Source organism: Aotus nancymaae, unplaced genomic scaffold (genome assembly GCF_030222135.1).
Source record: "Aotus nancymaae isolate 86718 unplaced genomic scaffold, 86718_ANA_hifiasm-v0.15.2.pri h1tg000012l, whole genome shotgun sequence".
Classification (NCBI taxonomy): domain Eukaryota; kingdom Metazoa; phylum Chordata; class Mammalia; order Primates; family Aotidae; genus Aotus; species Aotus nancymaae.
Genome location: NW_026988423.1, coordinates 48,707,489 through 48,720,639, shown reverse-complemented (window position 1 = coordinate 48,720,639; position 13,151 = coordinate 48,707,489). Strand labels below are relative to the sequence as shown.

Sequence of the window (13,151 nt, the reverse complement as noted above, 5' to 3'; positions counted from 1 at the left end):
CACCTGTAATAACAGCACTTTGGGAGGCCAAGGCAGGTGGCTCACCTGAGGTCAGGAGTTCGAGACCAGCCTGGACAACAGTGTGAAACTCCATCTCTACTAAAAATACAAAAATTAGCCTGGTGTGGTGGTAGATGCCTGTAGTCCCAGCTACTCATGAGGCTGAGGCACGAGAATCGCCTGAACCCAGGAGGCAGAGGCTGCAGTGAGCTGAGATTGCGCCACTGCACTCCAGCCTGGGTGACAAGAGTGAAAGTCTGTCTCAAAAACAAAAAAAGTATGTTGCAACACCCTCATTTTCCAGCTGCTTTAACGTAAGTGCCAGCTCTGTGGTCCTTATTGCACCCATCACCGTGCCTGGCACAAAACGCAATCAACGCTAACACTACACAGCTCCTATCCCCCAGGGGCAGTGCTGGTGAGTTGATAATCTCTTCCTCATTCAATACAAAAGCCCCACGAGATTGGGACTACTGCCTCCATTTAGCAGATGAGGAAACTGCGGGGGAAAGAGGTTAAGGTCTCGGGCAGGGCTCACCCAGCACTAGAGCGTAAGCCTGATGAAGACAGCATTCACGTATTTTCTTCATGGCTGCGGCCACAAACCTTAAGATAGTGTCTGGGAAACTGTAGGTAGGGCCTCAGGAAATATTTGCTCAGTGAGTCAATGATGGAGATAAGATTGAACCCAGTTGTTTTGTTTTTCTTTTAAGAAGGAATCTCGCTCTGTCTCCCAGGCTGGAGTGTAGTGGCACAATCTTGGCTCACTCTGCCTCCTGGGTTCAAGTGATTCTCCTGCCTCAGCCTCCCTAGTAGCTGGGATTACAGGCATGTACCACACCCTACTAGTTTTTGTATTTTCAATAGAGACAGAGTTTCGCCATGTTGGCCAGGCTGGTCTCGAACTCCTGACCTCAAGTGATTCACCCACCTTGGCCTCCCACAGTGCTGGAATTACAGGCGTGAGCCACTGTGCCTGGCCCTAAACCCAGTTTTAAAAAATGTAAAACTAATTCCCTGGCCATGGTACAAGAACTGTGTTGCATGAATATCTGCTTTCATGTGTGAAGGCTGTAACTGTTACCCAGCTTGGAACAGGGCGTCGGGACTTGGTGTGGACTGCATGCTTTACCGTGCTCAGCCTTGGAGAATGACTTTTCCATGTCGCTTATTCTTGCCAAGACAGCCACAGCCTTGGACTGGAACTGACATGACAGACAGCCCCCACTGGTGTCAGCACCAGCCCAGGGTGGTCCTGGGGTACAAGCTACGGCTGCAGCTGGGACTGGGTCCCCTGCAGACAGAGAGAATCAACGGGGTTCTAGTCTGAGAACGGCTCCCAATCCTGCCCCATGCCAAATCTAGGGAGTCTCTGAAGGCAGCAGGCCTGTGCCCCTGGAGCTCCCTCAGCCCAGACCTGACCTGGCAGGTCCCCACTCAAACCTGGCTTTGGGCATCTGGAGTCTGAGACTGAGCTGAGAGTAACCACAAGAAAGTGATTCTGGCTGCAGGACCCTCAAGTCTGGAGAATGACATTTCCATGTGGCTTAAGGAAATCCATCTTGGAGAGACAGGGACGAAGTCACTTAGGCAGACTTTCCGTATCATTTTTTCCTATGTACATACCATCTGTACCATTATTTCATGTTTTTCTTTTAACTAGTCCATCTTTTTCACTTATTCTTAAAAGGAAGCTTCATGAAAGGTTTAAAAGAGCAACAAAATAAGGCCTGTCCAAAGATTTTGTGCCCATTAGCACACAGCCTTAGACTTTAAAATGCCAGTTCTAGGTTGGGAACACTGGCTCATGCCTGTAATCCCAGCACTTTGGGAGACCAAGGTGGGTGGATCACTTGTGTGCAGGAGTTCAAGACTAGCCTGGGCAACACGGTGAATCCCTGTCTCTATTAAAAAAAAAAAAAAATACAAAAATTGACTGGACGTGGTGGCTCCCACCTGTAATCCCAGCACTTTGGGAGGTCAGGAATTTCAGACCAGCCTGATCAACATAGAGAAACCCCCTCTCTACTAAAAATACAAAATTAGCTAGGCATGGTGGTGCATGTCTGTAATCCCAGCTACTCGGGGGGCTGAGGCAGGAGAATCGCTTGAACCCCAGAGGTGGAGGTTGCAGTGAGCTGAGATGGCGCCATTGCACTCCAGCCTGGCTAACAAAAATGAAACTCCATCTCAAAAAAAAAAAAGAAAATTAGCCGGGTGTGGTGGTGGGCACCTGTAATTTCAGCTACTCTGGAGGCTGAGGTTGCAGTGAGCTGAGATCACGCCACTGCACTCCAGCCTAGACAGAAGACCAAGACTCCATCTCAAAAAAAAAAAAAAATTAGCTGGGTATGGTGCGCACCTTTAGTCCCAGCTACTTGGGAGGCTGAGGTGGGAAGATTGCCTGAACCTGGGAGGTGGAGATTGCAGTGAACCTGATTGTGCCACTGCCACTGCACTCCAGCCTGGGCAATACAGTGAGACCATGTCTCTTTAAAAAAAAAAAAAAAAAAGGGTTCCAGCTCTAGCGCTACTGTTGCTTGCTAATGACCTTGGCAGGCCCGTTAACATCCTTGAGCCTCCAGTTCTTTATCTGTAAACTGGTGTCATTCTCGGAATACCTTCTGTGAAGGTCAAATAAACAGCAGATAGAGAAGGGTCTCAGAAAACCCACATAAGAGATTATTAAGGGAGAGCTGAAGCACAATCTAGCAAGAAGGCAAAACCCAAGAGTTGCCCCAAAATGCTACAAGGAACCTTGCCTCTTTCAGCCTGCAGACCACGTGCAGGACGCTGCCTGGAATGGTGACAGAAGAGGGAGAGAGAGGAGGCTGAGAGGCGGCACTTACGATGTCTGAATTTTGGTGAACTCAGGGACTTCTTCTTTTTTCTTTCTAAAGAGGAACCAGTAGGTGAGGAGACCCACGATGAGTGAAAACAGAATCACGTCCGTCATGCTGAAAAGAGACACTTCTTCGGCCGCTGCCTCGGACACAGTGGAGCTGGTGTCCACGTTGGAGTCCCCCATGTTGATCATGAAACTGTCAGGAGAGAGACACAGCAGATGTCAGCAGTGGGGAGCAGGGTGCCCCTGAGGCAGGCTGGGGTGGCCACCTGAATGCTGGGCCACATGCCCCTGGGGCATGTCAACACAGCCAGGTTCCTGCCAAGACAGCCACAGCCTTGGACTGGAGCTGACGCAACAGACAGCCCCCAGTGGTGTCAGCACCAGCCCAGGGTGGTCCTGGGGTGCAATCTAAGGCTGCAGCTGGGACTGGGTCCCCTGCAGACAGAGAGAGTGACAGCCACTGACTCTCAGTGTGCTGGAACACCCTCCAATCCCACAAGGACAATGCACAGGGTCGGGGTGGGGGTCCATGAGAGAAATTTGCAGCAAACCCTTTCCCCAGCTGTGTGGCTGGCTGGGGTTGCCCCAAACTCTGCACGTTCCAAAACCAGTCCTGGCCCTTGAGTGGCTCCTGATATTCATGAGCCTTGAAATATCCTGCCTGGCAAGAGTGTCTCTGTATTCCTGAGACCTTAGGCCATGAAGGTAGTTCCTGCTAACAATGAGATTTATGGTGAATGCCTGGGCGTTTTTGTTCTTGTTTTTAAGAGGTAGGGTCTTGCTCTGTCACCCAGGCTGCAGTGCAGTGGTGCAACCAAAGCTCACTGTAGCCTCAAATTCCTGGGCTCAAGTGATCCTCTCAGCCTTCCAAGTAGGACGTCTAGGACTACTGGGGTGCGCCATCATACTAATTTTTAAATTTTTTTCTATTGACAGGGTCTCACTATGTTGCCCAGGCTGGTCTCAAACTCCTGGGCTCAAGCAGTCCTCCTGCCTTGGCCTCCCAAAGCACTGGGATTACAGGCGTGAGCCCCTGTGCCTGGGGTTTTGAATCGAGCTGTGTCAGTCTGATGTCTGTGGGTACTGGAGACGGAGTAGGTAAGCCTTGAGACTCAGGCGCTCCATGCCTACATGACTGACCCACCAATAAAAGCCCTGGACACCTTGGCTTGGGTGACCTTCCCTGGGCATCAAGTCTTCACACGTGTTCTCACACATCGTTGCTGGGAGAATTAAGTGTGACCAGCAACGATGGAAACACACGTGTGACCCACTGGAAACTCGTGTCTGGTCTCTCCTAGACTCTGCCCTACATGCCTTTGACCTTTGCTGATTATAATTTGCATCATTTTGCTGTAATAAGCTGTCATTGTAAGCAAAAGCTTTTCTGAGTTCAGTGAGTCCTGTTGAATCACTGAATCAGAGGCGGTCTTGGGGAAGCCTCAAGTCACTGGTCTAGTCCCTATGAAAGATGCTCAACTGGTCCTTCCACCACTGACACCTGGTAGGCAGATCTGACATGAGTCAACAAAGCCCCAAGTGAGAGTCCATGAAACATCAGCTTCTGCTGCTTACCAAGGAGGCTGGGCTCAAGACATGAAATCAACATCATTCCATTTTGCAATCACGGATATGACCTACTGTGTTTCTTTCACCACAACCAGAGCACCCAGATGCAATCAGGAATGCCTTAGTCATGTGTCAGCAATTAGGCAACGGGAAACTAGGTTCCAGATGACTTCTGATGGCTGTCACTGTCACCAGGAAACCACAGGGCTGGTCTGGGAAGCCAGGGCATCTGAGGGTTGTGAGCATCAGTACACCCCTATACAACCTGCTGGGAACAGGCCATTCAGAACAGGCCCGCAAGCCTGGGTCTTTGCTTTCTCACTAATCTGAGATGCTTTTCCAATGGCTTGAGTTAATCTCAGTTTAGTTTTGTTTTTTGTTTTTTGTTTTTTTTTTTGAGATAGAGTCTCTATCTGTCGCCTAGGCTGGAGTGCAATGGCGCAATCTTGACTCACTGCAACCTCTGCCTCCCAGGTTCAAGCGATTCTCCTGCTTCAGCCTCCCAAGTAGCTGGGACTATAGGCGCCGGCCACCATACCTGGCTAATTTTTGTATTTTTAGTAGAGATGGGGTTTCACTATGTTGGCCAGGCTGGTCTCAAACTCCTGACCTCAGGTTTTCTACCCACCTCGGCCTCCCAAAGTGCTGGGATAACAGGCGTGAGCCACTGTGCCTGGCCTCAATTTAGCTTTTTTGATATGACATTAAAGGACAAAGTGAATTCTGTTGTCCCCAGAGAATACTGTTTATATTTAATCTTATCAACACATTTAATATTTACTCAAAGCTAGTCATATCAGGATCTGTCAAGCTTATGAGCCACCGGTCACACTTTCATGGAACCAGACAGAGGGGCATTTAGGATCTGCTTTGATGGATGCTAGCAGGACCTGTCTCACAGAATCATGAGGCAGCAGATACTCAGAGGCCAACTGCAACCAGCTGGGAGTTCAGTGATGACACAGGAAATAATCCCCTAGCTGTCACCCATCACAAGGCAGCAGCTGATAAGCTTGCACTCCCTGTTCACCCTCCTCCCTTCTAACTCCCCAGGTGACCCGGTCCCCTCATTTTCCAGAAGAGGAGATCTAATGCCCATGAAGCCAAGTCCCTGTTTCTCAACACAGACCCAAGCTGATTGTATAACTCATGGCAGTTTCTATGAATTAATCAACCATGCTGAGAGTGAGGTTAGTGGCACATCTGTACCCACATGATCACCGCCAAGAGACTCCTGATGGACGGGCCTTTCCCCACACAGCAGCCAGGTGGATGCTTTAAAAAATCAGGTCAGGTCCCCTCCCTGACTTTTTTTTTTTTTTTTTTTGTTGAGACGGAGTTTCGCTCTTGTTACCCAGGCTGGAGTGCAACGGTGCGATCTTGGCTCACTGCAACCTTCGCCTCCTGGGTTCAAGCAATTCTCCTGCCTCAGCCTCCCAAGTAGCTGGGACTACCGGTGCATGCCACCATGCCCAGCTAATTTTTGTATTTTTAGTAGAGACGGGGTTTCACCTTGTTGACCAGGATGGTCTCGATCTCTTGACCTCGTGATTCACCCGCCTCGGCCTCCCAAAGTGCTGGGATTATAGGTGTGAGCCACCATGCCTGGCCCCGCTCCCTGACTTTTTAATCAAAACCAGGGATCCTGGGATTGATTTTTGTTTGATCAAAACCCTGAGATGGGCCGGACATGGTGGCTCATGCCTGTAATCCCAGCACTGTGGGAGGCCAAGGCAGGCAGATCACCTGAGGTCAGGAGTTTGAGACCAGCCCGGCCAACGTGGCAAAACCCTGTCTCTACGAAAAATACAAAAATTAGCTGGATGCCGTGTCGTGTGCCTGTAACCCCAGCTACTCAGTGGGCTGAGTCTGGAGAATCGCTTGAACCCCGGAAGCGGAGGTTGCAGTGAGCCGAGATAGCACTATTGCACTCTAGACTGGGCGATAAAGCGAGACTCCATCTTAAAAAAACAAAAACAACAACAAAAAAATCCTGAGATGTCTTCACATCATACTTAGAACAAAAACCTAAAGTGGCCAGGCGCGGTGACTCACGCCTGTAATCTTAGCACTTTGAGATGCTGAGGTGGGCAGATCATGAGGTCAGGAGCCAAGTGCAGTAAACCGAGATCGCACCACTGCACTCTAGCCTAGGCAACAGAGCGAGACTCTTGTCTCAAAAAAAAAACCCCAAGAAAAACCTAAAGTCCTTACATAGCTCACAAGGCCCATTATGACCTGGGCCTTAGAATCTACTCCCATCACCCACATTTCTTATTACACTCCCCTTCCTCACACCTCACAGGTCACACTGGCCTCCTTCTGTTTCAGGGCCTTTACACACAGCCATCTTGTTATTTGCAAAATTCACTCCCTCATTTCATTCAAGTTTCTGCTCAGATGTCACCATCTCAGAGAGACTTTGCCTGAGGACAGAATCTACAACGGCCCCTTGGCCACAATCCCCACCCTCTGACCCCTCAACAGAGCTTATCCCTAATCTGACATGATATTAAACATTCCCCCCAACCCCACCTATTTCCCTGACTAGAGGGTCAGCCCTTCAAGGGCAGGAACTTGGCTTCGTTCACAGACTGGCATATAATGAGCATTTATGTCAATCTGTCGAATAAACATGTGAACAGAAGGCAAAAACCTTCCGATTTTCGGGTACCTGGACTGGCAGTGCCTGGCACATGGACTATGGAATGCCTTCATCATCTGAAAACCACACTGCAGCTCCATCAGGACACAGTCTGGGAGGCTGACTCGATTCCCTCCTCTTCATGCTGGCTGTCTCTAGCACCTGCACTCACAGCTTCTTTCAGGCTCTTCCCCGAGTTCCAGAGTCAGGACCACACATTCTTGTGCCTCTAAGGAAACTAACATGCAACACCAAAGAAAGCAACAGGAGCTGCTCCTTGAGGCCGTGAGGGACTCCCTGCAGGCAACAGCGGTGGCCTCGGCCCTGAGCGCCCTCCGCCCCAACCAGCACGCTGGGCACTCCCAGCGCTCAGCCTGGAGGCTCCACAGACCGAGAATGTTCCCAGCAGCTTTGACTTTTAAGTATCAAATGACTTCTGACAGAAGACATGTGTGGTGGGAAGGGCCCAGCCATCACTTTATCCAAGGCCCTGAGTTACAGATGAAAATACAAGGGGTAAGCAGTTCGTCTGAGGGGCGAAACGAGAAATAGGCCCAGCCTCCCGGCAGGCTGTGTTCACCACCCTCTACTTAGGACATGGGTCTCTCTCCCACTCGGTGTGAGCTCCTTGAGGGAAGAGCAGCATCTCAGGCACCTCTGTGTCTGGCATGCAGTGGGAAAGGAAGGACTCACAAAAAAGAGGTTAAGCTTGGAGGAATCCCAGGATCCAAGCAGCGTGCCTGGGGGCTGAAGCCACAAGTAAGCCCCCAGGTTAAGAAACGTAACCATTTTCCCCTTGACACACACACAAACACCCACCCATCTCTCCAGTCCCACCCAGAGGCACTCTCCGGCTCGCACCTCTGCGGTCCTGCCCCACAGCCCAACAGGTGTCTGAGATGCCCCTTCTCTCAAAGCTTTGTACTCATTCTCCAGACCTCAGCTCCACCAGCCCTTCCCCAGCACACACTTCCTCGGCACAGAATCCAGTGCGCAGTAACTACTCACGAGAATGAAGGGAAATCGGTGAATGCACTATGACATGTGCAACCTAAAATGTGCAGAAATCAAAAACATGAAGTGCAAGGATTTAAAACACACATTGGGGCCGGACACCGTGGCTCATGCCTGTAATCCCAGCACTTTCGGAGGCCGAGGCAGGCACATCACTTGAGGTCAGGACTTTGAGACCAGCCTGGTCAACGTGATGAAACCCCATCTCTACTAAAAATACAAAAATTAGCTGGGTGTGGTGGCACGCACCTGTAATCCCAGCTACTCCAGAGGCTGAGGCAGGAGAATCGCTTCAACCAGGGAGGCAGACGTTGCAGTGAGCTGAGATCGTGCCACTGCACTCCAGCCTGGGCAACAAAGCAAGACTCTGTCTCAAGTAAATAAATAAATAAAACACATGTTGGGCGTGTCATGTGTTCTATTTATTTATTTATTTATTGAGACAGATCCTCTGGAACAGAGAAAATGTTCATCGTCCATGGAGCCCTTGGTATCTCAGCAAATTTTTCATGGTATCCACAGGCCAAAAAAAAAAAAAAAATGCCTAACAGTTCCGCATATAAAGTAGTTAGGTCCAAACAACCACCGCAAACCCAGCTTCGCAAAGATGTAAAATCCTAAGAAGGAACGCAGCAAAGATCTCACGCTGGAAATGTAAGCTGCTGCAAGCTAGCGCTTCGCATGGAGTTCAACAGCCTGGAGGGTCTGCAGCATTTGAGAAAGAGGCACTTGTGAGTTTGCTGCAGTGTCCCGGCACAGTTTGGGAGCCACTTCTGCTATACCAAATACTCTGATGGGAAAACTCCAAATGTCTCGACTGACGACTCTCTTCCAGGTCAGGTGGTCCCTACAGGCACTCCGAGGAGGTTCTGGGAGCCTGTGTGAGCCTTCCACCCTGAAAGGTCTTTCATCTCGAGTGTAAACCTTCAGCAAAAGGAACGGGGGACAAAGCAGAGTTCATGGGGCCAAATGCAGTATCAGTCCGCAACAGCAAACAAAAACTAGACCAGGCTCTTGCCACAGCCCCGCCACACCAGCTGGCTGGGATCCTAGACACACCCCTTACCAACAGAAGGCTTTGACGTGCTCATTTATAAAATCAGGCACAGAGCTGGGTGCAGTGGTTCATGCCTGTAATCCCAGCACTTTGGGAGGATAAGGCGGGCAAACTGCTTGAGCTCAGGAGTTTGAGACCAGCCTGGGCAACATGGCAAAATCCCACTTCTACCACAAAGTACAAAAATTAGCCAGGCCTGATGGTGTGCGCCTGTAGTCCCAGCTATGTGGCAGGCTGAGGTGGGAGGATCGCTTGAGCCCAGGAGGTTGAGGCTGCGGTGAGCCATGCTCACACCACTGCACTTTAGTCTAGGCAAAAGGGTGAGATCCTGTTTCCAAAAAAGAAAAAAAAAAAAAAAAAAAAGGCACAGAAAAAGGTATATGTCAAAATAGCAGCCAAACAGATCTCCCTTACTCTAAATAGAGAAGATCTGACTTGATCTTTTATTATAGATTAGGTCTCTGTAAGTTTTCATTGTTAAATACAACAGACAGACAGAGAAGGGTAAACCTAGGCATGTATAGCTTGACCACAATTCCTCGTCTATTTCGGTAGCTGGCTGGTTCCCACCAAGGTAGCAATCGAGGGCAGCAGCTCCAGTCTTGCATACCACCAAGCAAGGTAGACAAATAAACCAGGGGGCACACAGGCTGGGGGGCACTGGAGGGAGCTTCACCAGCTTCTCAAAGGGAGAATGACGCAAGAACACAAGGGCTGTCTGTATAACCGTTTGCAACACTGGAACAGGTTATCTTCCAGGAAGTATTTGCAGTTTTGCATTTACTGTTTCCAATTTCTGGTCAGTAAACAAGATTGAACAACCAACTCAGCACCGATATTAGGGTGAGTCAGACACCCCAGTCAAAGCAGTAACAAGGAAGGAGAAACCATGTAATTTAGCCCTTTAGCTGACTGTCACTGGCATGTCACGGCCACCTACACAAGGTTCTGGCATCCACCCTCTGACTACAGGGGGAGCAGGGTTTATTTGGGTTTACAGACCCCTCAGGCAAGGTTTAGTGGCTTCAAGATGAGGGAAAACCCTCACAGAACCATACCCTACTGCTGCCTAACAGCTCAACCGCCAGAGACTGAGAGGTACTCAGGGAACACCACACTCTCCAGGGTGACCTGTTAAAAAGCAGTGTTCAAGAGTAACTCAGACAGACACAGCTAGAGTGCCCAGGAAGTTTATTATCCATACTGAAATGTTGGTGTAGATTTCTTTTTTCTTTCTTTTTTTTTTTTTTTTTTTTGAGACAGTTTCACTCTTGTTGCTCAGGCTGGAGTGCAATGGCACGATTTCAGCTTACCACATCTCTGCCTCCTGGGTTCAAACAGTTCTCCTGCCTCAGCCTCCTGAGTAGCTGGGATTACAGGCATGTGCTGCCACACTTGGCTAATTTTGTATTTTTAGTAGAGACAGGGTTTCTCCATGTTGATCAGCCTAGTCTTGAACTCCCAACCTCAGGTGATCCGCCCGCCTAGGCCTTCCAAAATGCTAGGATTACAGACGTGAGCCACTGCACCTGGCCTGGTGCAGAGTTCTTTGTGTTTATCTTGTGTGGGGTTCGCTAAGCTTCTTGAATCTGTAGATTTATGTCTTTTGCCAAATATAGCAACTTCTCAGCTTTTGCTTTTGGAGATATCATGGCACAATCATGGTTCACTGCAGCCTCAACTTCTTGGGCTCAAGGGATTCTCCTATCTCAGCCTCCTGAGTAGCTGGGACTACAGGCGTGCCTCACCACACCTGGCTAATTTTTGTATTTTTAGTAGAGATGGGGTTTTCCCATGTTGCCCAGTCTGGTATCGAACTGCTGGGCTTCTGCCCGCCTCTGCCTCCCAAAGTGCTGGGATTATAGGAGTGAGCCACCATGCCCGGCCGCCATTGTTTTTTAAATTACTTTTCAGCCCCACCCTCTCTCTCTTCTGGAACTTTGGTGACATGAAAGTTAGATCTTTTGTTATTAGTCCCACAAAATCCTGAGGCTCTGTTCATTTGTTTTGTTTTATAAGTCTAGTTTCTGTCATTTGGTTTAGGTAATTTCTACTGTTCTAACTTCAAGTTCACGGATTCTCTCTCCTGTCTTCTCCATTCTGCTGCGGAGCCATCCATTCAGTTGCCTATTTTGGCTATTGTATGTTTCGGTTCTAAGACATCCATTTGGTTCTTCTTTACATCTTGTTTAATTCCAGCATCTGTGTCATCTTGATGCTGGGGTCTGTTGACTGTCTTTTCTCATTCAAGTTGAGAGTTTTGTGGCTCTTGGGATAGTGATTGATTTTTATTGTACCCTGGGCATTCTCAATACTTTAAGATCCTGAATCTTATTTAAGTCTTCTATTTTATTTTATTTTCAAGACAGTCTCTATTACCCTGGCTGGAGTGCAAATTGCATGATCTTGGCTCACCGGTACCTCTGCCTCCCAAGTTCAAGTGATTCTCATGCCTCAGCTATCCGAGTAGCTGTGATTATAGGCGCATGCCACCACACCTGGCTAATTTATGTTTTTGTATTTTTAGTAGAGACAGGGTCTCACCACGTTGTAGGGGCTGGTCTCAAACTCCCAGCCTCAAGTGATCCACCCACCCTGGCCTCCCAAAGTGTTGGGATTATAGATGTGAGCTACACCCGGACTCTTTTGATTTTATTAAATATTCTCTGTCACCCTGCTGGTAGGGAAGGAACATATCAATTCATTGCTGTCAGGCAAGACTCAGCCTTCCTCCTGGAGCTCTGCTGATAAACCCTACCTTGGAGACAGAAGAGTACCTCATTATTACTCCCCAGATGGTCTCCACTGACACGTGGGGTGGGGCTTCCTGTTTCTGCCAGGTGGTGAAGTCCTGACTTGCACTGGGTCCTCCTCTGTCATTCCCAAAGAAAGTAGGTTTCCTTGCTTCCTTGAAGAGTTGAGATTTCCTTGGCTATTTTTTTTAAATTTGGTAATTTTTCCTCTTGCAAATTTCTCTTAAAAGATGTCGCAGGTATAAAATTAGACTGAGCCACAGGCGCAGCACAGCCCTTTGGACTTCCCTGCAATTTCTATAGCATTCACTCGTATCTTGGAAGCATTTAGAGGGAAGCCACTAAGAGGATTTAAGAACACAATGCCTTGGCTCTTGATGAATCTAAAGACATTACCAATACTTTTCAGTTGTTGTTTACTTGGAGTCAATACCAAGTTTGAAGAATTAGCATGTAACAACTACAAATAAGAGCATTTTCAAAGAAGTTAAGAAAACTTTAGTACAATCTGAAATGGAATCTACTAAGATGTGTTATAATGAATGTGAGGGACAAAAAATGCTTAGTTGGAGCCTATGGTTGTTTACTTTGTTATTCTCCAGCAGATACTATGCAAAAAGTTTGAACCTATTATATGTGATTGAACAAGGGAATGTCAACAGTATCTGCCTCTCATGGACTTAACCTAAGTCAGTCTTATGAATTTTTGCCAAAAATAGAAGCTGAATATCCTGTCCTACCATACAGAAGTTCAGCAGCTTAGCAGTGGTAAAGTCTGGTGTGACTATTTTGAGCTCAGAGTGAATACTAAAACTTTTCCAAACAAGAAGAACTGAAAAGTACTGCCCTCTTATTCTAAAAAAAAAAAAAAGAAAGAAAAGAAAGACAGATAAGAAAAAAGAAAAGAAAAAACTGCCTTCAACCACTATTACCAAATAAGAAATGGCTTTGGGAATTAGCTTTTGCTGCAGACTTGATGTTTCTTAATGAGGACAACCTAAAATTATAAGGCAAAAGAGCAGTTATATGCAAAATTTATACTGCAGTAAAGTCATTTCAATGAAATTACCATTGTATGAATCACAAGTAATGTCAACCTGAGTCATGCAATTCCTAGACTGTCAAGGGTAAAACAGGCAAGATAACTTTCCACATTTTTCTGAGCTCAAACCATAGTTCTAGCCTTAGCAGTTTTTCAGATCTTGATCTACGTATGAAGGAAATGTCCATATTTAAAAATCCATTTAACTGTGCAATGCAATTGAG

The 13,151-nt window shown here is 47.9% G+C and overlaps 1 protein-coding gene and 1 non-coding gene across 5 annotated transcripts in view; both read right to left on the bottom strand.

Moving 5' to 3' along the window:
- LOC105714893 (NADPH--cytochrome P450 reductase) overlaps nt 1-13,151 on the bottom strand; it is a 73,870-nt gene that overhangs the window by 26,171 nt on the left and 34,548 nt on the right. For all 4 annotated transcript variants that reach the window (XM_021672190.2, XM_021672191.2, XM_021672198.2 and 1 more), the window contains exon 2: nt 2,850-3,041. In XM_021672190.2, coding sequence (XP_021527865.1) covers nt 2,850-3,037 — 188 coding nt within the window. In that variant the 5' untranslated portion in view covers nt 3,038-3,041. The remainder of the gene's footprint in view (nt 1-2,849; nt 3,042-13,151) is intronic.
- Nucleotides 12,114-12,248, bottom strand: LOC135274683 (small nucleolar RNA SNORA14). Its single transcript, XR_010342466.1, has one exon. It is a non-coding gene; the product is annotated as a small nucleolar RNA SNORA14 (small nucleolar RNA).